At 49.2% G+C, this 25,990-nt stretch overlaps 9 protein-coding genes across 9 annotated transcripts; 6 read left to right on the plus strand and 3 right to left on the minus strand.

Moving 5' to 3' along the window:
* Positions 1-39: 39 nt before the first annotated feature.
* On the minus strand, positions 40-1,426 carry C8Q69DRAFT_173087 (hypothetical protein). The gene is made up of 3 exons (XM_028625786.1): positions 1,252-1,426; positions 1,120-1,186; positions 40-1,063 (listed from the first exon to the last, which is right to left on the minus strand). Exons 1-3 carry the CDS (start codon positions 1,303-1,305, stop codon positions 252-254), a joined length of 933 nt encoding a protein of 310 aa, XP_028488129.1. The 5' UTR covers positions 1,306-1,426; the 3' UTR covers positions 40-251.
* A 2,294-nt stretch (positions 1,427-3,720) lies between these two features.
* Positions 3,721-6,559, minus strand: C8Q69DRAFT_505119 (cyclic nucleotide-binding domain protein; the record flags this gene model as incomplete). Its single annotated transcript, XM_028632669.1, has 2 exons — positions 3,721-4,065; positions 4,130-6,559. The coding sequence occupies 2 exons, from the start codon at positions 6,557-6,559 to the stop codon at positions 3,721-3,723; spliced, it is 2,775 nt and encodes a 924-aa protein (XP_028488130.1).
* Positions 6,560-9,286: 2,727 nt separating this feature from the next.
* Positions 9,287-10,277, minus strand: C8Q69DRAFT_173171 (hypothetical protein). Its single transcript, XM_028625787.1, has 2 exons — positions 9,613-10,277; positions 9,287-9,546 (listed from the first exon to the last, which is right to left on the minus strand). Exons 1-2 carry the CDS (start codon positions 10,067-10,069, stop codon positions 9,374-9,376), a joined length of 630 nt encoding a protein of 209 aa, XP_028488131.1. The 5' UTR covers positions 10,070-10,277; the 3' UTR covers positions 9,287-9,373.
* A 58-nt stretch (positions 10,278-10,335) lies between these two features.
* Positions 10,336-11,234, plus strand: C8Q69DRAFT_459094 (hypothetical protein). Its single transcript, XM_028630050.1, has one exon. It carries the CDS (start codon positions 10,486-10,488, stop codon positions 10,888-10,890), a length of 405 nt encoding a protein of 134 aa, XP_028488132.1. The 5' UTR covers positions 10,336-10,485; the 3' UTR covers positions 10,891-11,234.
* A 111-nt stretch (positions 11,235-11,345) lies between these two features.
* On the plus strand, positions 11,346-15,229 carry C8Q69DRAFT_459096 (kinesin family protein). The gene is made up of 2 exons (XM_028630051.1): positions 11,346-11,942; positions 11,993-15,229. The coding sequence occupies exons 1-2, from the start codon at positions 11,743-11,745 to the stop codon at positions 14,841-14,843; spliced, it is 3,051 nt and encodes a 1,016-aa protein (XP_028488133.1). The 5' UTR covers positions 11,346-11,742; the 3' UTR covers positions 14,844-15,229.
* C8Q69DRAFT_459100 (peptide methionine sulfoxide reductase) lies at positions 15,230-16,899 on the plus strand. The gene is made up of 3 exons (XM_028630052.1): positions 15,230-15,922; positions 16,015-16,333; positions 16,410-16,899. Exons 1-3 carry the CDS (start codon positions 15,631-15,633, stop codon positions 16,441-16,443), a joined length of 645 nt encoding a protein of 214 aa, XP_028488134.1. The 5' UTR covers positions 15,230-15,630; the 3' UTR covers positions 16,444-16,899.
* Positions 16,900-17,931: 1,032 nt separating this feature from the next.
* Positions 17,932-19,479, plus strand: C8Q69DRAFT_442646 (proline oxidase PrnD; the record flags this gene model as incomplete). Its single annotated transcript, XM_028628857.1, has 1 exon — positions 17,932-19,479. The coding sequence occupies one exon, from the start codon at positions 17,932-17,934 to the stop codon at positions 19,477-19,479; it is 1,548 nt and encodes a 515-aa protein (XP_028488135.1).
* Positions 19,480-19,764: 285 nt separating this feature from the next.
* On the plus strand, positions 19,765-21,915 carry C8Q69DRAFT_173478 (hypothetical protein). Its single transcript, XM_028625792.1, has 8 exons — positions 19,765-19,888; positions 19,972-20,065; positions 20,127-20,259; positions 20,330-20,452; positions 20,527-20,613; positions 20,679-21,357; positions 21,436-21,828; positions 21,903-21,915. The coding sequence occupies exons 3-7, from the start codon at positions 20,194-20,196 to the stop codon at positions 21,627-21,629; spliced, it is 1,149 nt and encodes a 382-aa protein (XP_028488136.1). The 5' UTR covers positions 19,765-19,888; positions 19,972-20,065; positions 20,127-20,193; the 3' UTR covers positions 21,630-21,828; positions 21,903-21,915.
* A 1,598-nt stretch (positions 21,916-23,513) lies between these two features.
* Positions 23,514-25,681, plus strand: C8Q69DRAFT_173201 (UTR2 protein). The gene is made up of 3 exons (XM_028625788.1): positions 23,514-23,910; positions 23,978-24,415; positions 24,475-25,681. The coding sequence occupies exons 1-3, from the start codon at positions 23,793-23,795 to the stop codon at positions 25,227-25,229; spliced, it is 1,311 nt and encodes a 436-aa protein (XP_028488137.1). The 5' UTR covers positions 23,514-23,792; the 3' UTR covers positions 25,230-25,681.
* The last annotated feature ends 309 nt before the right edge of the window (positions 25,682-25,990 follow it).

The raw sequence follows: 25,990 nt of genomic DNA on the forward strand, positions 1-25,990 counted from the left end.
AAATGGAAAACGACACCGGCCATGCAAACCTCATTTGGGAAATGCTGATACAGACAAAATGATAATATGACGACCAACACCCATACATCTTTCTCGTCCTATAAACGCCGATCGAGAGATCACGATATATCAAATCCAATTCCCCAAATCTTGAAACCATTCACCACGCCAGTTCAAAGTTCACAGTCGATAATTTGTATGCATATACTAAACCCCCCTCCCCTCGAGGGCACCCAGTTTCGCTCAAAATCTCACGGCTGGTAATGCTGCTGCCCATAAGACCCACTAGATGATGGATCATACGATCTCTGCTGCTCTTGTTCCTCGTTTCCAGCGGTTGCGTGATCCTGCTGCGACATCTGCAGTGGTGGCGGTGGTGGGAGATCAAGATTCATCCCTCCTCCCCACTGAGACTGTCTTGGCATAGTTTCATGCTGCATGAATGCCGATGGCTCCATGATGGACATCCGCTGAGAGTTGTACAATGTATCTGATAGGTTCGCGGACCCAGTCTGCCAGCTACTGTGGTTGCTATGTTGCTGGGGTTGTGGTTGTGGTTGATTCGTTCCTCCAGAAGCTTGCTGGGAAGAAGAAGAAGTACTACTCCTTCCGTGGTGGATGAAGGGAGAGGGATCCATTGATGTGATTCGTTGGGTGGTGAAGATGGCGTCTGGTGATGAATTCATTACTCCTGAAGGCTGTTGAGTACTGCCGTGCTGGACGAAGGGAGAAGGATCCATTGAGTTGATCCGCTGGGGGTTGAAAATGGCATCCGTCGCGTTCTCAGGATGCCATGGTCCAGCCTGTGGAGGGATATTGGTGTTGGTGCTTCCTGTGCGTGAGGCAGTCTGGCCTTGGACTATATGGGGGATGTGTCGGAACCAGGGGAATGGGTTTCGGGGTCGAGGTTGCGTTGTTGATGGTGGTTGTGGGTTGCTGCTAGATGCTGTTGGAGCTGGTAGGTCCCGGTAACTTGACGACGATGGGTCTTGGGCAGTGTTGTTGTATTGCTGGAGGGATTGAGGGGTCGGGGCATATTGATAGATATATTGCTGTTGGTCTGCTGTTCAAGATTGTTAGTCCTCTGCTTCGATGGGGCTAACTGTAGTTAATACCTACTTTGTCTTTCCCCTGTCCCAGTCAGTGTAGGATTTAGTCCGTATAAAGCTGGCATCTGCATCGAATTCTTGGAGGTATAAATCAGTGATATGTATCTCCCTAAAATATGCACTGTCTAGTGGTGGTGCTTACTGTAGATGGAGGTGGTAGACGCATCTGCCCAGTGTTTTCAATAGAACGGTCCATTCCAGACACGGACTGTTGCTGGAATGATGAATTGTGTGCCTTCCATCACGTATTAGTGATATGCATCCTAACTTACAATCAAATAACTAGAACCGTAGTATACTCACCGTCTGTGTCGCTGATGGCGGCGGAAGAGCAAAATCACCAGGGGTAGCGGGAAAAGGCACCCTAGAATACTGTCGTTGATACTGCTCCGGAGCGATCGGTGCATGCGGCGCAGCATATGTATTTCCAAAGCTGCCGTATTGGCTATTAGCCACGGCTCTTAACCTATTCACCTCCGCATCCATAGAACCAACGAGTCGCCAAAGTCGACTATTCTCTTCGACTAGCAACGGCGTTATTCCTCGTCTATATGTCCGTTTGGAGTTCTTATCGGTTAGCCAGCAGGGCACGCCGCGACCTTGGCAGTTCTTGCAATCTCCCGGTTCATCGTCACATCTCATCTTCTTCTCCTGTATTTTTTAAGAAAGGGATCTAATTAGCAAGGAGAAAGAGGACAGACGCATATACCGCAAGGTCTCAATATCAACTTACAGTACAACGATCACATGCCTGAGGACACCGTTCCGCATCCGTGAGCCTTTCACGTACCCTCGCCGACCAATCTGGCGATGGGGCATCTTTAGGACGGCGAGGTTTCTTTTGCTTCTTACGTGCAGGCTCTCCACCACCGGATCCCTCTGTTACAGCTGCCGAGGAAGCACTTGTTGGAAACGCAGGAGGCGCCGCTAAGGTTTGTCCGGGAGCTGTGAGAGGAGCTGTGAGACTTGGGATATTTGCGGTCGTTGTCTGCGATGATGTAGTTGTAGTTGGAGCAGTCCTGAGATCTTTTTAGTAAGTATATCTTATCAATGTCTCTTATCCCCCTGATATAACCCTATTCATGGAGCATGGGAACATTAATCTTCTATCGATGGAGTGTACGCACCCTTGTTCTATATTCTCTTCTTGGCCCCCTTGGCTGAGTTGGTCGCTGTGACCATGGCCAGGGGAGCTCCCACTGCCATCTTCAGATTCAGTATCATCCCTTGTCCTCTTTCCGGTCATATTCAGCGGAATGAAATCGTATATATAAGACCTTGAAAAGCAAACCACAGCAACAATCAATGAACGGGCAGTAATCGTCACTCCAAAAAGGAAATAACCGAGTCAACAGCACAATAGGGATGTTTGAAGGGAATCAAAATATGAGAACGATGACTTTGCAGTTTCTATGCAGGAGAAGTGCCTCCTGGAATCCTGATTGATTTCGGACTCTATATAGATTGCATGGGAAACAGCGAGGAGTTCTCCTGATCGAACTGGACAGCTAAATACGGTTGGAAGCACAAAGCGTATGTCGATTGAGCTGGCCATATTGAAAGTCATTGTCTGTATGATAAGACCTTTGTTTGGTTTAGTATAGGGGATATATCTGCGGTCTATGAGGAAGACATAAAGCGAAAGCCTGTATCTTTGTTATTATGATTAGACAAAGTTATCATTCAATAGTGGTGCTTTTTTGTTTGAATGTGCCCTCTTACCTTGAACTGTTTTGTCTCTTCAAACCAAGCAACAAAGCCTCTATTGCTCTCAGTGAGAAACAATAGACCAGAGACTAGAATAAATCTCTCTTTGTTGGCATATGGTTCGTTTCTGTGGTCTAGAGGCGTTATGTCAGAGTAGCAATATGCTCTGTTCCTACCCCTTTGTGTAGCCCACAAAGGTTATTATCTGCAAGAAGTATTATTGGAGGTGACTCAATGAACTTGAAGACGCAAGTCTTTGGTAATGATTGTCTATATCGATCGAGTGAGTCCAAGTAGTATCCAATCCGAGAAGTGACGACTCTTCTGATCCTGAGATGAAGCTAGCCGCCATATGGCAAATCTAAGATAAGTTACAAACCGAAGCCAGAAAAATGTTCATTGCATAGTTGCTTTCCCGCCACTGAAATGAAAGCCGAACCCTACCAGAATGGAGCGCCCGATGTCATCTGAGAACTCCCACACCTCAATTGGCCAAGGAACCGAACCAAAGCAGAATTGAGACAGAGCCAGTGTTGCTCAGGAATAGAAAATGATAAACAACGTCAAGAAAAGGGCCCATCGGATACCCGACTGAACCATGAGAAGTCATGAATCATTATACATCTCGACAAGGTGTGAAAACAGTTAAATATCAACGACAGGAACGACGGCAAATGTGCACGGTACAGAGGCTCTCCGGGGAATCATGCAGGAAACAAAAGGGAAAAAGAAATGTCCAGAAGGTATATGTCGAGGTATGGGTAGATCATGATGCCAGAAATATGTCACGATATTTTCAGGTTCGTAAATCAGATAAAAATCTTCAGCTCAGGGGCATAGTGTGTCAAAGCAGTAATTGTCAGGATTTTGTGAGGGGGTCAAAGAGTAGGGTTTTCGACTAATATTATCGGAAGTTCTTGCCGTTTTGAGCAACCGTTTGAAAGTGTATTCTGTTTCTGTACTTCAGAGGACCACCACGCTCCAGCCAAGGCGTGAGATTCTTGCACTGGCTGACATCGAATGTTTCCAGTTGGTTACAACCTTCAGCGACGGCTTCGACTCCCACGCCTGTGACACGCACGCAGCCACGTACCGAAAGCTCCCGAAGAGACAGTAGATGGAGGCCAATACTGCGCAGAGACGGATCCGACACAGCGGAGCCGCAGAATGACATGTTGAGGTATGTCAATTGAGAGCATTGCAGGGCAAGGACCTCGGTTGCGGTGTCTGATAACGCGCAGCAAAACGACTACGGGCCCCCGTTAGCTATTTGAATAAGCCCCTCAAAAGACGGAGAACTAGTTGGTACTTACCAGATCCAGTTCACGTAACTGCTTAGCTGCGTTTGTCAGGTAGACTATGGCATTATCCGTCAGATAAGTACAGTCAGCCAGACAAAGTCTCCGCAGCCTTGTAAATTGGGCATTGCCCCAATATTGGAAACCTTGATCTGTGATAGTCGTACAACGTGTCAAGTCGACTTCTTCGATACGAGGTGCAGCGTGAGAAGCAATATGATGCATTGAGCGGTCAGTGACATGTTTGCAGTAAGACAAGGTTAACTTCCTCAGCTGAGGACAGCCGAAGACGACGCCAGCAGGAGTCTGCATTGTTGGCTTGATGATCGCCTTCGAAGCCTGAGCGTTCATAGTCTGTTGGGCGAACGTTGCAGCTGGTACGACCCATCCTACGATGCGAGCTAAAAGAGTATCGCTGACTTTTCTGCAGTTGCTCAAGTCCACTTCCTGGAGCCCTGTTGCTTTCCCAGCCATGTCAAGGATCGCAGAAGCAGTAACATCCCAAACGCTTTTCATCTTCCAGGCTTTAACATTGACACCGCATGCAGTCGCTAGTGCGCTAAATCCCTCGTCTGTCACGTGGAAACAGTTGCTGAGATCGACATATTGAGGCCGCTCGCCGACGAACGGACAAATGATGGTGATGAGGATTTCATCCGTGACCTTTCTGCTATACATGCTAAGGTCCAGATATCGAAGGAGATGAGGAGACTTTGTCACAATCTCCATCCAGCGGCCGCAAACGGCTCGAAGACGAAGAAGGTGATGAAGGTCAAGATGCTGAAAGACCCTTACTAGAATACTCTCTGGGAGGATCCCTTGGTCATTCGAGCGCTGCTGGCTTTTTTCTCGCTTCGCATTGCTGGTAACATCGAAAATGGGGAGGTGAGTCGAACTGGCCGATCGCGAATCGCTTGGTGATGATTGTCGATGGTATTCCCCTGAGGCTTCCTCAGGGGTGAGCGGCGCAACCGAACCCCGACGAGATCTCAGTCGTACGTTGTCCAACCCGACGTTCAAAAATGGGTCAGGGTCTGATGGCTTCAAGACAGGACGGTCCTCTATCCGAGAAGGCTTAGACGGACTTTCCAGCTCCGTTTCCGTCAGCGTCACCAGAGGCATAGACTGCCTTCGAGAAGCCGCAAGTTTGATTTTATCATCTAGAGCAAGCTCGTTGATTGGTGGTGTTTGGTCGACTGTATCAGACATGACAACGTCTCCGTCAGATGCTGATACCAGTCTCTCCTTAGCAGTACGCTCGACTTGTCGCCGGACATCATGGGGGCATCTCTTCCAGAATTCTGCCAACACGTCTCCGCTTATCATAAGGCACTCAACCGCAGTTACCGAACGTACAGTGGCTGTTCTGCGGGGTGCTAGCGACAGACTCACGACCTCCCCAAAGTACTGGCCCTGTCTCAGGCGAGCTTTAACTTCCATACCTTTGTTCGTAAGTTGTTTCTGCCCGTTACGTGGATGACTGTTGTCAGACTTCTCATTGATGACTTCTACTTCACCACGGACAATGAAGTAGATCTCTCTACCTTGCGAGTCTTGCTTAATGATATCTGCGAAAGGGGGGTACGAGCGGGGTTGCGCGTTAAGGCCCAGGAAATGGAGTAAATCGGGAGGTAACCCTGAGAACAGCGGAAGCTCCTTCAGCAGTAGCCGGACATTCACCATGCCATTCGCCAAGGCACTTGCCGTTGATCCATCGGACAACCCTGGACTAGGAGATTTCCGCTTTTTATTTATGCTGTTGATGCTGAGATCCTCCTCGTCAGCGACAGACAAGTCTCCTGAGAAACTGTCTCGAACTCTTTTCGAGCCTCTTCGGTTGATCTCAAAGGCATCTGATGGAGGTGTGGATTGTTGCTTTTTCTTTTTCTCCAGTATTGTCAACCTTTCCTGGGCCTCGTCTCTGATGGCACGTTCTACCTCCGGGAATCGTGGGAGTATCTTCCTGAAATCCTCCTTGGTCAACACAACCAGAAGACAGCGCGTCCGGGCGATGATTGTTGCAGTCCGGGGACGATCCATCAAGACACCGATCTCCCCGAAGAACGCGCCTGGTTTGAGCTCTGCGTATACACTTTCGCAGTCCCGCGACGTCACTGCCACTGCACCCCTCACCAGCCAATACATGGCTTTAGCCTCATCGCCTTCTGTCAAGATGTAGTCGTTGGGAGAGTGCAACTGAGGGCGGAGATGCAATCCAACTTCGGCCAGGAAGGAGTTGGGAGTGGATTGGAATAGAGGAAAGGAACGTATTCGGTCGACAAGGTCCAGGGGCATGCCCTGTATCTGGGAGGATGCCAGTGGTGATGGGCGCACCGGCCGGCTAGGATTCGTTTCGGAATTGAAGGAGCGAATTAGGGAAACCGTCTCTGACACCGGGGCAGCGGCCTTGGTAGACCCTGCGCCGGATCTGCCATGACGGCGCATGATTATTGATTTGGTTCTCGGAGGAGAAATGTCAAGAGTAGATCTCTTGGTGCAGTTAGATCAGGCACATCGTCGCCCGGCTGAGAGCATTGGGTCAATGACGTCGATGGAAGAAGAAGAGTCACCGTAGGGCAGCACACATCGTCGAAGCCCAGTCGCAGCCAACTTTCCGCTGTCCGTCCAGAAAGCAGCCCGGGGAGACAATGGAGATGGGGTCTGATGTCGCTGCGACGGCGGTCTGCAGAATGTGGGACACAATCGATTCACAGCTGGGGGGAATTACCGGGCCGCAGACGGTGGAGGACGAGGACCACGAGCAGATGCCGACAGCAGCTTTGATAATAATACCGGAAACAGTTTCATGCGCGACTTGCGGTGGTAATGATGCAGGGAGAGAAAAGAGAAGATTCCTTGGGGCGATTCGACGTCGGTCCTGAGGCATGAACGATAGCTGGGTTGAAGCTTAAGCTCGTTGAGTCGACCAGAGGTGGGGGAGCAGCGCTGACGAAACGCCGGTCCACGGAGGGGCGGAAAACGATGCTTGCGCTCTCGGTGCTAATCCCAAAGGTTGTGGAACAGCGCAAGTGATGGCCAGAACAATAATAACAATAATGATGATGATGATACCTGTGCTCGATCTGCTCTAGAGTACGCCTTTCTCGACCTTCTCGATTCGGTAATCTCGAAGCCAAGAGAACTAACCGGTCATGTGCGAGCTCAGCTAGGTACTGTCCTGTCCTGTCCTGTCCTGTATTAATATTATTATTTATCCGTCAGCTAAGTTATCGGAGAGACAAGAACGAGGCGCACGGGAGGTTAATCTGGTGGAGCATTCCGCCTTCTCCAGATCCAGAGCACGATCAAGTCAAGTCAAGTCAAGTCATGGGTCATCACTGGTCGAGTTACAAGGCGAGCTGAACTTCTGAGGCATCAGCAGCTTCCCGTGCGCACCGGTTCGTTGTCTGTTCCGTGCGTCGATCGAAGTCTCAACGGTTCTCCAGTTGAACTCGTTTCTGACCGCTCTTACTGTCACTTCGACTTTGACTCCACACAATTGACGGCTGTCGCGGGGCCGTGCAGGGTCCACCGGAGGCCAAAGTCCACGGCGGCAACTTCAGGTTGTACCGTTGTAGTAGTGATAGAGCTTCGCTTCACTCTAGAACCGGTATTTCACTGGAGGGAACAAGCACTAGCAACGATTCACACCTGAGATATAGTAGTCTCGCCTGTGTTCATATCACCATTTGGAAACATTGCAGGTAGAATAATCCGGCGAAACTCAATATAAAGCAAGGTCGACCGCGCCAGGCCGAAGAACCACCTAGTTAGCAGTCCAGCGTGAACGCTAGACTAAGATATCGGACGAATTGGTGGATATCCGTTCCCTGAAAAGGACCAAAGCGAAGTCCAGGAAATAATAGTAGTTACAAATGCATTGGACGTCTACGAAGGACTCCTAGTCGAAGACTAGAGTAAGTCTGGCACGTGTAGACGTCTTGCGCTTAGAAGCTATTCCGCTGCGAATAACTACCTAGGTAACTATCATCTCCTCGATGACCAAGGCAACACGCCAGAGAACAGAGCGTATCTCCATCTTCACGTGGTTCTTACTTACTAGAAACCTCCAGGCTCAAAAAATAGAGGTATTGGAAGCAATTGATAACGGAAATGGCTGGGCAGAGTAACTACCAGGATAATGACATGGCATTGAGATCTATGACACTGGATCGTATGTGGCCTCTCCTAGAAATAGTTACAGGGTCCGAGAACCTACTGCATGGCATCGGTCTGGGCAGTGCCACAACCCGAACCCTCGCAGGGGGCTGGTTCAGCATACTTAACATCCCAGCCCTTGAAAAGCCAAGATGACGTGAGCTGTACCGGAATATTCAATAATGCTGCAGAACCTAACGACTCTCGTCGGCCTGGATAACTGGGCTCTTTTAGAGTAATGAATCTAAGCGCCTCTCGAATCTCGTCAGCTCGCATCCGCGATTCCGGTTCGTATCTAGTATTGGCTGCTTTCCATCCAGTACGAGTAGGAACAGAAATATGGCATGCGATGTATCAGAAATGAAACCTTTTCAAAATCTTCATTTTTGTTTTCTTTTTCTTTTTCTTTTTCTCCTTTCAGCTGTAGCGGACCCCAAAACCACCACGAAACCTATTACTGTAAAGAAAAATCCTCCGTTAAAGTTCGGAGTTAACAAAAATAGACGTAAACAAATACTGCGTTACAAGCCAGGAAAAAATTTGCAGGTTTCATATCTATTCAAGCAATTTGCCGGCCACTATTATACTCTCTTCTTGCGACTTGTATGAGCTCTGCAGGGGAAAAATGATTCATCAATCAGTTAAGGCAGTAGATTCCACATATACTGAGAAGGCTACCGATGTACTGTCCTTCCAAAGTCCTCCTATTTCTAGGCGGTTTCGCATAACTCGCGTGAGTATCAAGGACTCATTTCGGAGGTAACAGTCCACATGGCTCGAGCCTGCGTACACCTTTCGGGCGCTTCCGGTGTCCGTGGATTGCTAAACTCTGGGGTATCAATAATGACAGAAGAGACGATAGGTACCGAAGAGAGGAGTGCGCTGTGTTTCGTGACTCTCCTAGAGTCTCAGGCGGGTCGCAGCTAGCGTGGCAAGTCGATGTGCTCCTCACTTTATGGAGACAGCAATCGAGCTGCATCCGTCCATCCATAAAAGCCCTCAGAGGGCTTAACGGAGAAGTAGACGTAAGCCAATGTACGTTTACCAGAACATGGCTCTGGGTGTCAAGTGCGCCGCACTAACTGTGCTGGCAGTATGGCCTCATAGAACGGTGTCGCTTTCGGGCCGAGACTGCTTTTTGCCGAGTATGAAATTAACATATGCCGGGCGGTTTCCTTTCATGGATTCAAGCATATCTTGCATCAGACCGTACGCAAGACTCAATTTCAAACCGAGTTTCGTCGTACGTGCGGCGGTGTAAACGTCGTGACGAGCTGGAAACACCGTTCAGTCAGTTCGCATGCTAACAAATGGACATATGGAAGTAATGGTGGACCGACCTAATAAACTGTAAATCCCAGAGAAAGACAATCCGGCCGTAACGGTCGACAGGAAGTCCCTGCGATCATGACGTGCATAATCCACTGTCTCTTCGAATAGACAGAACGCCATAGCTCCCGCGCCGAGCTTGAATCCCAATTTCATACCATCCTTAACACCACCAACTATGGACTTGTAGTTCTTGCTCTTGTGATACAGGAACCATCCTGTCGACGTCGTAGGGAACCGATGCGCGTTCTCGGCTCGAAACTGGAAAGCGGCCTTTTTACTGCCGTGGGAAGCACCAATTGCCATTCCCACGCCGAAGGCAGAGGCGGTCGTATAAGGTAAACGGTCTTTGATTTCAATTCCAAGTCGAGGAGGTGTATCCGAATCAAATAGCTTGTACCAGTGTATGATCTTGAACAATGCCGAGTTCTCGTCGGTCTGCGGCGGCTCAGCCTGCAGCGTCGCCATGTTGAAGACGAGTTTGCGTTCCTTCCGATGTTCTTGACTCCTGCTCTCCGAACTGCAATTCGTCGCTTCTTTCTCTTTCAAGAGGAAATAGGAATAGGTTCTAGGCAAGTCTCTTTGGCCTGAAGCTCCGCATGTTCTGAATCGGAGACTGTGCGGGTAACGACCAAGCTTTCTGAAAGGTTGTCGGCGGAACGCGACCCCAATTCTCCGATCTCATCTCCGTGTCAAGACTTCCCCGCCAGAGCGCAAATCCGCAGCGGGCAGATTTGAACTCTACCCTACAATATGGTAAGATCATCACTATTTCCGCCCCTATATCTACATCTGCATGGATATAACTGACCGGACGAAAGGCGAAACCAAGTCCTCTCAGCTGGACATTACTGTTCAGAAAGCACAAGACAACTGTGCTGCTCATGCTACCGCCGAACGAAACTATTACGTCGGCGAAAACTGAGCTCCTCAAAGCTCTCAACTCGCGTGGGCTAAAGGAAATTAACGGTGACTCCGTTCCTGAAGATCCGTCTGAGATCGAATTCGGAGTACCCGTGGACAAAAATGAACTTGAGAAAGGCTGGACGAGACTGGATGTCGAAGTACCAGGACTAGCAGAAAGCGGCACCAAGAAAAAGAAAAAGAACGGAGGGGAGGTTACCCTACAAGGAGCAGATATCAAAGATGGACAGTCTATTGCGTTCAGATTCCGCAAACCTTCTACAGAAGATGCAGGGAAAGATCAGCTTGATCTAGACTTGGAGCTCGAGGATCCCAGCTGGGACGTCATCGTTCCTAGCCTCGATGATGAGGAGCCGGAGTCTTGAAGGGAACAGACTGCAGTAAGAGATCCTATGGGTATGAGGCACTTCATGAGGGGTTCAATATCTGGTTTAGGTTGGCGTTCAATGAGGATTAACTACTGTGGATATGGCTGAGATAATCAACGTTTGCTATGAAAATGTTTGTATGATAGTAGAACAAAGCAAAATCAAGCATTATATTCATCCATTCCAGAGCAGACAAGTCATTCGTTGTCGAGAATCACACATCGAAGGACACTAACAATGTCTTAAGAGGAACTTCCTCTGCTCAGGACCAGATCCCCATTATCGACTATATATTTCATAGCATCTTGCTTCTCGCTGAGGACCACCAGAGTAACGTCACAATCTCGCACGTAATTGTTCTGGAGAAAAAAAAAGAACTTAAAAATACGTCGACGCCATATCTAATCGGCCCTTTTGTCAGGACCGCGGAGTATGTACTCTAATGATTGATATCGGTGTCTTAAGTGCGTGGCAGTTGTAAAGGTGTACTGATAGTTGCGGGAAACTAGTCAACCAACGCCTGTAACTTGTATTTCCACTGGGTTTTTGCGGTAGCCACGCACAACCACTCCACGTGCTGGGTTGCCCGGAGCAACCGGCGATGGAACAACATTCCATGCATCAACAAGCCACAATTGACAACTGGAGCGACCAAACAGCAGCTCTGAGGCTGGAAGGTCCACATCAACATTCCCCCCGATCCAGCTTCTTTTGTGCTTCTTTCCCTCATTCTAGTGACGATATCTTCTTAGGTCGGGGACTATACGCCTGGTAGGGGGTTTCGATATCCGACTTCGACCCCTTATTGACCCTACCTGTCGCCAACGTTGAGCGCCGTGGAACTACATAATGGCTGGTTCGAGCGGCGCGTCATCGATCTCGGTGACGGTCAGAGTCCGGCCGTTTACGATTCGAGAGGCTGCACAGCTTGCAAAATGCGACGATGGACCACTGTTTCTTGGGGACGGCTCCCTAGCTGGCGTTCCCACCCCGAAACTCACCCAGAAAGGCATCAGACCTGTGGTCAAAGTCATCGACGATAAGTGCCTGTATGTCCATCTCCTACTGACGTGTCGGCGTGGAACTGACTTCCTTCCAGTGTCTTCGACCCACCTGAAGACAACCCCGTCCACAAATTCTCCAAGAGCGTCATCCCCAACGGAAAGCGTGTCAAGGATCAGACATTCTGCTTTGACCGCATCTTCGACGAGAACGCGTCCCAGGGCGAAGTGTATGAAGCTACCAGTCGAAGCCTCCTCGATAGTGTACTTGACGGATACAATGCCACCGTTTTCGCCTATGGAGCAACGGGATGCGGAAAGACGCACACTATCACTGGAACCGCCCAGCAGCCAGGAATCATCTTCCTCACCATGCAGGAGCTCTTCGAACGTATACAGGAGAGATCGGAAGAGAAGGTGACAGAGGTTTCCCTGTCATATCTCGAGATATACAACGAAACCATCCGTGACTTGCTGGTTCCGGGAGGCAGTAAAGGCGGACTTATGTTGCGTGAAGATGCCAATCAATCTGTCTCTGTGGCGGGACTATCAAGTCACCACCCGCAAAACGTGCAGGAAGTCATGGACATGATAATGAAGGGCAACGAATGTCGAACCATGTCTCCAACCGAGGCGAACGCAACTTCTTCCAGATCTCATGCCGTTCTCCAGATTAATGTCGCCCAGAAAGACCGCAATGCAGATGTCAATGAACCGCACACGATGGCTACCCTCAGTATTATTGATCTTGCAGGGAGTGAGAGAGCTAGTGCCACTAAGAATCGTGGAGAGAGGCTCTTAGAAGGTGCAAATATCAACAAGTCACTGCTAGCTCTCGGCAGCTGCATCAACGCCCTTTGTGACCCACGGAAGAGAAACCATGTTCCCTACCGAAACTCGAAACTCACTCGTCTGCTGAAATTTTCTCTGGGAGGAAACTGCAGGACGGTGATGATTGTTTGCATTAGCCCCTCCAGCCAGCATTTCGACGAAACACAAAACACTCTACGATACGCGAACCGCGCAAAGAATATTCAAACGAAGGTTACGAGGAACGTGTACAACGTGAATCGACACGTGAAAGACTTCCTTGTCAAGATTGATGAGCAGATGGCTCTGATAAATGAGCTGAAGGCACAGCAAAAGGATTACGAATCGGTAGCTTTCGCCAAATTTAGGAAGCAGAACGAAAAGAAAGAAGGTGTTATGCGGGAAGGAATCTCTCGCATTCGGAATGCGTATGAGCATTCGGCTTCTGAGAGACAGGAAAAGGCGAACAGCATGCTTAAACTGAGACAGGTGTCCCGCAGGATCGGCGTGCTGTCTTCTTGGATAGCTGCTTTCGACGGGGTGTGTGCAAACTGCGAGCGCGAGGAATCGATGTCAAATCTCCAAGCTATTCGAAAGACGGCACAAGGTATTCTTTTTGAGCTGGAAGGGAGCCGGCAGCATTATCACCAAAAGCTGGCAAAGAATAACTGGGAGCGCGGTATCAATTCAGCGCTCGAGCATGGCATCAAGCTGCTTCAAGAATTCGAGACCAGCGACAATACCGACATCGCGAACCTGAAGCGTGAAGTAGAGCTCTTGAAGTTCACTGCTGAGCGTGAGGCCCTCACTGCTATTGCAGAACAGGAAAAGGCAGGAGACGTGGCGATCGTCCAGATGCTGCTCCAAGCTCATTTCGAGACTATTTCTTCAATCGAGAACATTATGCAGCTCAGTGAAGAAGAGGCAGTTGAAGCAGGCAAAAAAATCTTGATGAAAATGCTCAACTCATGTTCAAGCGCAACGTCAAATGTGGTGAAGCCTGACGAAAACTTGCCTCAGATTGACTTGTCTTTCTCCCCTCCGAAACCAGCACCCGCACGCCGCAAGAAGCTCAGCCTAGCTGGACCCAATCCAGTCCTGACACTGAACACGAATACAGCAATTGCACCTCCCTTGATTTCTCCGACGAAGGGCTCACCACGTCGACGCAAGCTCGGCATCGCCAGGAAGGGTGTCAGCTTTACACCGAAGAAAGCTCAGTCTAAGACGGCGAAGAGAAGCGTCCGATGGAAAGATGATGAACAGGATGGTTCTCTGGCCGAATTCGAGAAGACGCCGCAGAAGGCGCAGCCAAATCCTGAGGTCTCTTCTGACGACACATCGCTGCTGAGAGCATCTCCAATACCACGTGCATCCCCAGCACGAGGTATCCCAATTCCCACTCGCTTGGCCAGTCCGTCACTCGGTTCCTCGCCAATTTCTACGCCACCAGAACCGACATTGAACATTCAGAAGAACAGCAGCAGATTCACGACTGGTTTCCTCTCCAAAAAGTCCAGCAGCTCCCCAATTCAGCCGCCAGTGGCAAGCCTCCCCTTGTCCGACAATGATGGCTCCCCACTCCGGGATATCGAAAACAGCAGTTTCTTCAACCGCTCTTCTCACCATCGCTCTTCTCTCGACCGCCCCTCCAGGATAGCGGTGCGAACTTCTAGCGGTAGTTACACCAGCAGTCCTAGTCGCGTCTCGGATACGGAAGACAACTGGAAGACCACCAAAGCAGACGCAATAACGATCAGCGCTGCAATGAGACGAATTTCGAGTTCTCATATCGGTAGCACAAATTCAGCCAACGTGAGCCGTGCGCACCGCCGTCGAAGCCCAACGGCGGCTTCATTGGGCACCTCTCCTAATGAGAACGCCATGTTCACGGCCTCCCAGGCTCGCAGGATGGTGAAGAGTGACAAAGAACATGACGTCAAGCCCAGCGTGCTGGGACCTCGCACTGTCCCGATCACAAAAAGCACCGGCCAAAGACGCACCACTCTCGGGGATATACGACCGAGAGAAGTCAGTCTGACAAGCAGGGATGCCATCAGATTGAGCACAATGGCGGCAGGGGGCACTGGCGGTTCTCGCAGCAGTCTCATGCCATCCGGCAAAGGCACTTGGAGATAGATAACTTGTCCATTTGATTTGGGGGTCTCTGGCGAACGTAGATCATGACAGGTGTTTAGGTTTCTTATACCAACTTTGTTTTCATTATGACATTGAAGGGTTATTGGTTCAACCGGTCGGTTTGGAGTCATGGTTTCAGGAACGAGAACGAAGGCATTGGTGGGCTTGACGTGTTGATGACACCCGGTCAGCATTACTGTCTGTCCCCTCTAATAATATTTTGTTGCCTATATTTTGTTCTTATCCCTATAGTTAACTTCTGCACTGTAAAATATCAAGTCTCCGTCCTGGGATCAAGCAACCAGCAACCGACAAAAATCACGTGCTCACTGCAGCTTCCTTCAAACAAAAAGGAGACAATTTGAGTTGCAAATTCTATCTCCATTTGATCTCGAAAAAGAGAATTGCAATGTGGACTCAGCAGCTACTTGCAATGGGCGCGAAGTAGTTACCTAGTTACCTCATTAGAGCTTGTCGGAGGATTTGTCATGCTGCAATGACGCCACTGGCTTCACCATCGCATAATTGTCGATTGCCTGGCAGTTACTGTCCGAATCACTATCTTGTCTAAATCTACAGCTTCACGAAATCTGAACCATTACTGAACCTACAGAATAGTCCCATCGTGCCTTTGAAGCATATTTCTCTCTACGCCGACGTTTTTGTAACGGTAATAATAGCATCCCCGCTTCCGATAACGATCGATCGCGACCGCCCCTCTCCGCGACCCAGCAAAAATAAAAAGGGAAAATTTCCTGGGAACACCCAGTACGTACACAAATAATAGATGGCTTTCGCCGCATCTGCGATTGCACCGACTCTATTCTCACGCCTCTTCCGGCCTTTCTCGACTAGCTTTCCATCCTTTTCTCTCACATCATCTGAATCGATCGCGTCGCGAAACATGTCGGACAACGCGCAGAAGGCGACCCTGGCGGCTGGTTGCTTCTGGGGAGTGGAACACTTGTATCGGAAACACTTTGGAAATGGGAAGGGACTTCTGGATGCCAAAGTTGGATATAGTGGTGGACAGAGTGATTCGCCGACTTATCGCGCCGTGTGCTCGGGGACGACTGGTCGTATGTCTACCAATTATACTTCCTTCCCTGCTGAGATCAATTCCGTAAAATAGTTCTAACAGATATGTTCCCTTTTGCGGGGAAATAATTAGATGCCGAGTCGCTACAGATTACCTTCGATCCCTCGAAAGTCACTTATCGCCAGCTCCTAGAATTCTTCTACCGCATGCACGACCCCACGACGGCGAACCGACAGGGTCCAGACGTTGGCACGCAGTACCGTAGTATCATTTTCACGCACAATGACGAGCAGGAGAAGACCGCGAAGGAGATCACCGAGAAGGTTGAGAAGGAATGGTACAAGAAGCCCATAACCACGCAGATTGTGCCTGCAGGCCAGTGGTGGGATGCAGAGGAGTACCATCAGCTGTACCTAGAGAAGAACCCTAGTGGCTATGAGTGCCCTTCTCAGTATGTGTGCCCGGATCCTTTAGGGGCTGGATATGTTGTCTGGCAGATGCTGACTGTTGACTCCCGCGTAATATAGCTTCATTCGAGATTTCCCTCCTCTCTCGGAGTGACTAGCCCCTAAACTATGATAGATGGGGCCGAAACATGACAGGGATATACCGATGCTGCCCGTTGAATGCTCCGAGGTATATAGTGATCTCGAAAGAGATGGGGAGACCAGGTTGCTTCTTACGGCGCCATATAATTGACAGTCGGTGAAGCTGTACAGGACTTGTTTACCGGAGCATTCTATCTAGCAAGTTAGCAAATTACACCTTTGTTAAGCGATAGGAAAGCTCTCTTGGTGGAAACTGGTCTGTCATGTTGCCCAAACTCAAACAGCACCTGAGAGCCAGATATAAATACTAGTGGGCCTTTTTCTATGATCGATCAACGACATATCTCATATTCAGGGCTGTTTTCCACTGTTCATGGCAGGTGTGAAGATCCTAATCCATCATCATCATCATCATCATCATCACGTGAAGTGGGCGGGAATGCTCCGATACAGTAAGACAGCGCAGACCGATAAGATCGCCCAACTACAGTTCATCGAATCAGCCGGACTGCAGTAGAATGAGGGGTATGCAGTAGCAGCGTAGTAGTGAGCCCAAAGAACGCGAATTTACTAATACATAATCCCTCCTCACGGATAAGATCCGGTGGAGACAGACTGGGTCCAGCATGCAGGGCATGTTGGGATGAGATGAGATGAACTGCTGTTCTCTGGCCACGCCCGTGGTCGATTATATCCAAAGAGATCTAAAACGATATTATATTTTCATGTTTTGTAACAGATGTTATTCTATTGAGTGATATGGATATTTAAGCAAGGAATTGCAATATCATACTGTAGTCACAAATATTCAATCAAGGCGAGCATACCTGGGTGTTCACTGTTTCGTCATCAGTTCTACAGTACCTAGCTAGATGAGTGTCCAACTATCGAATCTCGAGCAACCTCATCTCCTAAAATAGGAACTACATAGGTATCCGTGTTACCAAAATATTGGTCTTGAAGGTCTCCATAGATAAGCATACAACCGGGCCGGTGATAATTGACATGGCACGCCTCCGATCACCTGGAAAGGTTGCTGGCCGGCCCGGACATCGTCCCGGTGACATAGGCGATCGTATCTGCAGATAACCCTGTACGCTTTGTTCCTTATCCGGCGTATCTGGGACGCTGTGCTGGTTTGCGCTCAGTGATATTATATAACCTTTCGATTGCGCTGATGTTGGCATTAATTCCCGTCCTCTTAGGAGTACGAGTTAATTAACGGAGTGCTCTGTTGTTTGTAGGTTGCGATAAGAACTGGAGTTTATACCTCTATCTTGCTGCTTGTTCAAGAGCTCCGTCGAACCGTGGTTTCTCTGTACAATCGGTGTATCTGGGGAAAGTGCAACGCTTACGGAGAACTATATTTCTATATTCCTGAATCTTGGTAAGGCCAGTTTCTATATAAGCATCGCACTTGTCTCCCCAGCAGTGCCAATCTTTTACGCTCAAGAGGACGACATATTCACAAGCCAAAATGACAGATAAGTGAATGCAAGCCATGATAAGGAACAAACCGATTCTTTTCCCTGGTCGAACCCTGACTGGCGGTGTTCAATATATCAACCTACACGAGTCTGTCGATTGGATTAGGAACACGAGATATGTATCACACATTGCCAGCCATCGTCCTAGACGATCCTATGTCCCGAATTCAAATCTTCTTTCGATAAGGAGATCACACGTGGAAGTACGGACACCTACTCTTGAACGCAGCAAGAAAGAAAATCCGCTTTCTATCCTACCTCTCAGTTCCGTTATCAGATCATTGTTAGTTACGACGGTTTCTTCTTCTCCAGTCTTGCTGTCACCATGCATGCGGTTGTTGTCATTTTTGGCCGGTTCAAAATCAGCTTTGCTGGACCCCGACAGAAATTCTCTCTTGAGATATATTCTCTCAAAGACAGTCTATACCCAATTTTGTGCTGGTGGGACTCCGCAGGAAGTCAAGGCATATATCCAGAACCTGAAGAGCAGGGGTTACACAGGAGTTATTCTCGGATATGCAAAAGAGGTTGTGATGGATGAAGATGAAACAAGTGTCAGTGGGGTGTCTATAACAGGAAGGATTGAAGATGCTGCCGAGGAGCAAAAGAATGTACGGGAGATCCTTGAATGGAAAAACGGAACCATGAAAACTGTCGAACTGGCAGATGAAGGTGATTTTGTGGCTTTGAAGTTCACAGGTGCTGGTAAGCAAGCCTTGCAGCATTTGCTCCGCAAGCTACCTCCTTCACCCCAGCTGGAAAAGGCCATCATCGAGATATGCGACACGGCGAAGCGGCGTAATGTCAGGTTACTGTTTGATGCCGAACAGCAGGCGCTGCAACACGCAATTGACGAATGGACACTCGAGTTCCAACGTAGATACAACAAAAAGGAGGAGCCGCGTGCGTTGATATACGGAACTTATCAGGCATATCTGCTCTCGACGCCAGCAGTCCTTGGCCGTCACCTGGAAGCGGCGCAAAGAGAAGGGTTTATCCTAGGTGTGAAACTCGTCAGAGGTGCATATATAGGCAGCGATCCAAGGCATCTAATATGTCGGACAAAGGAAGAGACGGACAGACAATACGATGGTATCGCAAACTCATTGATCACGAGAAGGTATGGTGAAATCCTTCGTGCGCCTGCAGAATTATCGACAACCGGTGCCAACCAAGGACCATTTCCGTTCCCTCGTGCGGACCTCATCCTTGCAACTCATAACCGCGCCTCAGTCAAGAAAGCAAGAGCTATCCGTGATCAACAAGTCCGCGAAGGCCAACCTTTGATTGAGATGGGATATGGCCAACTGCAGGGAATGGCAGATGACATCAGCTGCGAACTTGTCGAAGAAGGGAAAGAAGCGCGCGAGAGCCATGTCCTAGATGGGGAAGTTCCAAGGGTGTATAAGTATCTCGTCTGGGGTACTGTTGGGGAATGCATGGAGTACCTGGTTCGCAGAGCGCAGGAGAATAAAGACGCTGTTTCAAGGACAATGGATACCAGAAATGCGATGTCAACAGAATTGAAACGGAGAGTTTTGAGAGTCAGCAAGAGACCATGACCTATAATAATCGCGAAGACGTTCATATGGTTTCTCTGAAGCTATTCCTCTTGCAAGATTTCTTTCGTTGCGAGTTCTCTCTCAAGATTCCATTATAAAGTTCAAAGCCATAATAATGACTTGCATCGCGTTATGTTAAAATTGCTATATAAGATTCGCAGTATATCAGTGACAAGGATGATTTGCTAGGAGTGCGGTGGGCTCCCTCGACGCAGCAGAATAAGGAGCGCTCCGCTCAAACACCACTCTCTTTGTTCCTGACGACAGGCCACCAGACCTCGTCTCTCATCCGATATCAGTTCTGCAATATTCATAGTGAGAAGCGATTGAAAGTTTCATGGAGTCTCTGAATTCTGCACGAGGCTCCTCCAACGTCTGATATGAGTCTATGAATTGGGCGTATCCTCTCGTATGTTATGCTCCTCTGACTTCCCTGCTAGATTCTTCGCTTCTTACCATATTCATCCTTCAATCTAATTCTTTGACATCTAGAAGCAGAAGGCCAGACTATTCCACATTTTGGTGAAACTATCGGCAAAAGGGTGCTCACTGGCCTTCGTCTAGTCAAGCCCAACCTCGCGTCCAGGTGCAGTGGGATCTCTTTGATGACATACACATCCCCGCTAACACTTTCAACTGCAATAAAGAACATCTCAATCTGTTTTTCTTCTCAATCATCCCGTTTCTCAAGGGGAGCCGAATTTTGTCTTAATCATGGTCCATACTATTGACGGCGCCATGGCGGAGGCCTTGAGCTGCCTTCGTCTGGTTTCCAACCAGGTTGGTCTCATACACGGGTGACAGGTCTCCCTGGCTAGATTGTACTGACACGATAATACACGATCATAAGTTTCGCGCGTATGGCAGAGCTGAGGCCGCGAACGCTCTGGGAAAGCTCAGCGTCGAGCTTGTTAGCGCCTTTTCTGGAGCTGTCCAGGATCTTCCTACTGAAGCTTACTTGTTCAATGACAATGTATGTCCAGACAATGCAAAACCGGCGCGTGTCAATGTATTTTGTGATATCGAATGAGTTTGACAGATATATAGTGTCCTGCACGTCACGCCAAGCAAGAGAATGAAGAGAAGGAAGTCAGTGACATACCTTCTCTTGGAACTCATGAGAAGCAATATGTGGTAGGAGCAAGCACACCGAATGGATGAACTTTGAAGAACTAGATGAGAACTGATCTGTCGTGTAGTTCCCCTTGGTGCCAGAGAAGCTGCAGCAGCCGATGATAATACCACCCTTCAAGGAGAACTTGGCTCCAGTCGCGACGCCAATTCGACCTATTCCATCAATCGCAGAAAGCATTGCGCAGATCGCACAGTCAGCGCAAGCCCAGATAAAGCCACCCACTCCCCTCATGGAGATGGACCAGAAACAATCTATGCTCACTTATTTAGCCCTGGCAGAGCAGACCATTTCTGCCCCAGGGGCAGTGATAAGCGAGGAAGAACGCAAAGCTGGCGTCGTCTATCTGCACGGAAATGTGTTCCAGAACTTCATCCGTTTTGTCACCGCGCGCATCCACGAGGGACCGCTGCAGGAGATCGTGATCGAATCGACCCAAAAGACTAAGATCGTATTCCTGTACGCAGCCAATGCCAGGGAGTTTGTCAAGTCGAATGAGCAGAAACTGGCCACCACGGGAGTCTCGCGCTTCGGTGCCGGTTACACGGTGGAACTAGTAGAGTCAACCGCGTGGAACGATAACCAGTTCATGATGATCCACCCGTTCAAGGAACGCCGGCGTCTCACCTTTGCGAGACAGAAGCTGTTCTCGCAGAATCTCACGGCTGCCAGATGGAGAAGGGATATTGCGGAGATCGTGGGGCCCCATAATATTGATTTCCTTTGGATCTTCAATTCTGGGAATGGTAGGTTTCTCTCTCTCCACGAACCGTTAGGGCTTTTCTTCTTTCTATCAGATCAGCATGCTGACTTGGATCCCGCAGCAACGGCTGTCTTTACCAGTACCGTCGTCGCCAGGAAGGTCCTGGAGAGATTCAAGAAGCTGAAAGTCTCTCGTGGCAGCGTCTACCAGGGTGTGGATGTATCTTACTCCAGCGATCCCTGTGAAAAAGAGCTGCACTTGACCACTCAGGCGAAAACTCCTTATCACGCTTTGCAACTTCCAGCCGGCCCATGATCATCACATACTTCCAAGTTGTTGTTATTATTTCAGAAAATTGGTCGAAGCCGATGGACCCGTGGTTAGGATTGGTGTTTGGGGTTGGTGTTTATCTATTGCTCGCGTTGGGAACGTTGACTTTGCAAAACAAATGGTGAAAGGAAGAATATTCCACGAAGGGATCGATACATCGCGACTCCAGGACCAAGTAACGGCAGTATGTACGTACTTTATTTTGAAATCCAATGGTCTTGTGTGTTAATGGCAATGACATTTACAAACCGCTCATAGAATATCCTAGAATCCTATGCACTATGAGATTTGATTTGAGATCGTATACTATCCTCAATCATACATGGAGTGCACATAAATCCATGAATACTTCCGTAAGGAAAAGCGGTTAAGAGAGTAAGGGATGCCGCGGCAATTTCCTCGCCCCCTTGCTTCTTTCTCGGTGAGTCACTCTTATCGGTTTGAAGGTCTCCTTTAACCGCGCAAGCATTGACCTCAGCTGGAATGGTGCTAAGCTTCGCTGTCAATCTGTACCATAGCGATTCGCATGTCTCAAGCATTATGCCGCGCCCTCACAAAATGGAGAGGATAGGCATGAAGAATGCACGGCACCCCACCGATGGTTGGTTTAGAGTAGGTCGGCACTTAAATCATCGATGCAAAGCACGGATATGAAGTCATCGATGGGACTCTAGCAGGTTTACCGTAATAAGAAGCGTTATTCCCGCAACAGCGTTGGGTTGACTGTTTTTGCGGTGCTTTTATGGGGCAGATAATGATACCTAGTGTCCAGTGTCTTAGATCCTTGGGGGGTTAGCACGTGTTCCACCTCCAGTTGCTCCCAGGGGCAGATTATCCTTCAGACGAGGTCCTTGCGCGAATATATCAACGTCGATCCCCCATTGGGATTATCACTTTGATTCTGATCTGCATTTAATAATGGCAGAAGATGGGTTTCTGTTCAGCGCAATGCTATGCAGAGCTTTGGGGGAGTGGGAATCGGTGGCATGATTGTGCAACTAATCGATCGATATGTGATAATTAGCCAATCGAAGCAGAAAGTGTCGGACACACAGAGGAACCAACCTTTTAGAGAAGCTTCGAGGCAAAAATGTATCTAGACTGGAGGAACGGCATTCGCCGCTCAAGGACAGACAAATTTAGCGGCATCCGGCACTTTCAGCAGCTTGATCATGCGGATACGCCCCCAACTAAGAATAGCATAGCATGTCCGTATTCCATTGCTGGATTAACTATCTGGGTGCCTTCATGTTCCAATTGCCATGATCCCCTTCTTTGGCCACCTCAGACTCAGACACGGCAACGGATGGACCCTTAACTGGCAGCAATCGCGAGGGGGTAGATATGGTAGATCCATCAGGAGTCTTTCGGATGGTGATACTGTCGCAGTGCCCTACGAAACCCCATGGTTCGTGGGTATTGTAGCCCTTTGCGACCCCAAGGTTCAAGTTCTCATATCCTGCTAGTTTCAGAACAGTTAACGGGGTAGCCACTGAAGTGGCGGCTTCGGATCCGTTGAACCATAAATCGCGTAGCGAGATGCCCGGGTCCCTTGAAAGTTGATGCTGGTGGCCAAGTAGGTTAGCCATGGTCAGGGATGAAGAAGGGATCCTACGCGACGTTTCTAGCGCTGAACTGGCTTCCGCCCTAGCCGGAAGATGTTCAGCGCAACTCAAGGGCTGTCCAGAAGATCCAATAATAATAAAAATGATAGACCAGCAGGCAATCAACCAGCCTGGAGTCTTGGACTGTTGGAGACGGCGTGCAAAGCATCTCCCCACAATAATGACCTCCCTAATTTACTTGCCCAGGCCCTGCTAACTAGTTCGTTGACCCAGACCAGACCACTTGCTACATTAATATTACTTCTGGGCTTCGCCTTTCCCCTCGTTTTCTTTCGTCTCTTCCTTTTCCAGCTCGGTCAACTTCAGAGGAAGAAGGCAATCCACGTTCGCTCCCGCTGTACTTTGCGGCCCTCCATCGCGGCATCCCATCGTTATCCCGCCGCCGTCTTTCGTTAACAAGCCGACTCAATCGTTACTGCCTTATAATTGAAAACGTCCCGGAGCCAGACGTGGTGTTGCATTTTTTTTTTCTTAGTACATTCTTCCTCGTATATACGCGCGCAAGAGATACCCTTCTGTCAAAATGGTTCGCCTTGCTACGACCTTGCTGTTGGGCGCTCTGTCCGCCTCTGCTGTGTTGGCCGACACCACGACATGCAGCCCCGACAATAAATGTCCGTCGGACAAGCCCTGCTGTTCGCGTGAGTGACAGACGATACCGGCCCAGTGGGTTGAGAATATAGCAGCTGATTGCATTTCGACATATAGAGTATGGTGAGTGTGGCACAGGCGCATACTGCCTGGGTGGATGTGACCCACTCTCGTCCAACGCGCTCGACTCTTGCACTCCTGCGCCAATCTGCCAGAGCAAGACCTACAACTTCGACAACCTCGATGGCATCGAGGCGAACACCAAGTACCTGGGTGATGCCAGCAAGGCGGACTGGGTGTCGAGCGGCCAGCCGCTGTCGAGCAACGGCTCGCTCGTCCTGACCATGGCCCCCAAGACCGTTGGTACCCTGCTGGCCAACAACCACTACATGTGGTACGGTAAGGCCACTGCCAGACTGAAGTCCAGCCGCGGCCAGGGTGTTGTGACGGCTTTCATTCTTCTGTCTGATGTCAAGGACGAGATCGACTACGAATTTGTCGGTGCCGACCTGGAACATGCGCAAACCAACTACTACTTCCAGGGCATTACGGACTGTAAGATCGTGCATATCCTACTTTGGGGGAACATGCCTTACTGATTGTTCATTTCGCAGATGATAATGGAGCCAACGCTTCTGCTTCTGACACTTTCGACGACTGGCACACCTACGAGATCGACTGGACCCCAGATCAGATCACCTGGTCCATTGACGGCCAAGTTAACCGGGTCAAGAAGAAGTCCGAGACATGGAATGCCACCGCAAACCGTTACCAGTTCCCGCAGACCCCCGCTAGAGTTCAGCTGTCTCTCTGGCCCGCCGGTCTGAGCACCAACGCTCCTGGCACGATTGCTTGGGCTGGTGGTGAGATCGACTGGGACAGCGAGGACATCAAGGAGCACGGTTACTACTACGCTCTGTTTGACCAGGTCACTATGGAGTGCTATGACCCTCCTGCTGGCGCCAACATCCAGGGCAACAGCTCTTACATCTACACTAGCTATGCGGGTACCAACAACACTGTCGAGATCACCGACAAGCCTACCGTTCTAAGCTCTTTCGAGGCCACCGGCACCAACATGACCGCGGGTGCTTCTTCGGCCTCCTCGAGCGCCTCCAGCACCGCCAGCGGTGATGACACCGTCCCCGGTGTCAAGGGCGGTTCTGGAGCGGCGTCGGACAGTGGAAGCAGCAGTTCGAGCTCGAGCTCTGGAACGAGCTCTGGAACCAGCTCTGGTTCTGGATCTTCCACCACTGGCTTCACCCAGGGTGGCTCCCAGAACAACGGCGCTCTCTCCCAGAACGAACGGGTGCTGAGTGGTTCCCTGTTCGCCGTTCTGGTTGCTGTGGTCGTTCTGGTTGCTATGTAAATTGTACTTTTTTGCATGCCTAAGGTTTTGGTAACTCCTCTTTCATGGACAAATTTTCTTTTCTTGAGAATGGGGTTCAGTTGTCAATCCTTATTCCAAACTTTATCGGGCAATATACTCCCCCATGCGTGCGCTTTTGAGAGTTCTCTAGTACATTTTAATACCCTGGGTAATCAGTTATGAGCCAGTATATTCATGTCTCAAGATGTCATAATACCATGAAGTAAGTCCTCAATATAGAGGCAACCTAGTTTTGATCCTTCCATTACATTTTGTCACGTCCGGGAAGACCAAACCGGAGATCCTACTTTCCTTTTCTCGAGTGTGGTCTAGCGAGTTATGATCTACTTTTGACTATTCCTGTTTATTATACGATGATGTACGTCAGTTTCTGCTAGCAACTGAATGTTATTTCAAAGGAGGCAACCCCCGGATTTGATCTGCACTGTGATATCACGTAAAAAGCTCCTGACAACACTGCCAACCCCTGGGCCGCATGGTACGGAAGAATACACGGGATAGCGCATACTAATTAGGCCGATCTAGACACGGCTAGTAACATACCCCAGACGCTTATGGAGTAAATCAGTAAGGATCAACCTCATCTCTGATTATGTTACCGGTTATCTGTTATTCTGGTAGATGCCATAACAGGCTATGCAAAGCTGCTGATGATCCCGGCCGCGACTGCCTGGAAATATTTCGAAGATTAGTTGAACACTTCTGACAACCTCTATAAAAGACATGTTGGGTATCTGCCC

This window comes from Paecilomyces variotii, assembly GCF_004022145.1.
Source record: "Paecilomyces variotii strain CBS 101075 chromosome Unknown C8Q69scaffold_2, whole genome shotgun sequence".
NCBI classification, from domain to species: domain Eukaryota; kingdom Fungi; phylum Ascomycota; class Eurotiomycetes; order Eurotiales; family Thermoascaceae; genus Paecilomyces; species Paecilomyces variotii.

Coding starts and splice junctions, on each gene's coding strand:
- C8Q69DRAFT_173087 (XM_028625786.1), bottom strand. CDS start 1,305: ATGGACCGTTCTATTGAAAACACTGGGCAGATGCGTCTACCACCTCCA. Junction 1,187..1,251: donor GTCTACCACCTCCATCTACA/GTAAGCACCACC, acceptor TATACCTCCAAG/AATTCGATGCAGATGCCAGC. Junction 1,064..1,119: donor TGGGACAGGGGAAAGACAAA/GTAGGTATTAAC, acceptor AATCTTGAACAG/CAGACCAACAGCAATATATC.
- C8Q69DRAFT_173478 (XM_028625792.1), top strand. CDS start 20,194: ATGGTCCATACTATTGACGGCGCCATGGCGGAGGCCTTGAGCTGCCTT. Junction 20,453..20,526: donor CTTACTTGTTCAATGACAAT/GTATGTCCAGAC, acceptor ACAGATATATAG/TGTCCTGCACGTCACGCCAA. Junction 20,614..20,678: donor CTCATGAGAAGCAATATGTG/GTAGGAGCAAGC, acceptor TCTGTCGTGTAG/TTCCCCTTGGTGCCAGAGAA.
- C8Q69DRAFT_459094 (XM_028630050.1), top strand. CDS start 10,486: ATGCTACCGCCGAACGAAACTATTACGTCGGCGAAAACTGAGCTCCTC.
- C8Q69DRAFT_173171 (XM_028625787.1), bottom strand. CDS start 10,069: ATGGCGACGCTGCAGGCTGAGCCGCCGCAGACCGACGAGAACTCGGCA. Junction 9,547..9,612: donor TGGGATTTACAGTTTATTAG/GTCGGTCCACCA, acceptor CGGTGTTTCCAG/CTCGTCACGACGTTTACACC.
- C8Q69DRAFT_173201 (XM_028625788.1), top strand. CDS start 23,793: ATGGTTCGCCTTGCTACGACCTTGCTGTTGGGCGCTCTGTCCGCCTCT. Junction 23,911..23,977: donor GGACAAGCCCTGCTGTTCGC/GTGAGTGACAGA, acceptor TTCGACATATAG/AGTATGGTGAGTGTGGCACA. Junction 24,416..24,474: donor CTTCCAGGGCATTACGGACT/GTAAGATCGTGC, acceptor TTCATTTCGCAG/ATGATAATGGAGCCAACGCT.
- C8Q69DRAFT_459100 (XM_028630052.1), top strand. CDS start 15,631: ATGGCTTTCGCCGCATCTGCGATTGCACCGACTCTATTCTCACGCCTC. Junction 15,923..16,014: donor GTGCTCGGGGACGACTGGTC/GTATGTCTACCA, acceptor GGAAATAATTAG/ATGCCGAGTCGCTACAGATT. Junction 16,334..16,409: donor GGCTATGAGTGCCCTTCTCA/GTATGTGTGCCC, acceptor CGCGTAATATAG/CTTCATTCGAGATTTCCCTC.
- C8Q69DRAFT_459096 (XM_028630051.1), top strand. CDS start 11,743: ATGGCTGGTTCGAGCGGCGCGTCATCGATCTCGGTGACGGTCAGAGTC. Junction 11,943..11,992: donor GTCATCGACGATAAGTGCCT/GTATGTCCATCT, acceptor ACTTCCTTCCAG/TGTCTTCGACCCACCTGAAG.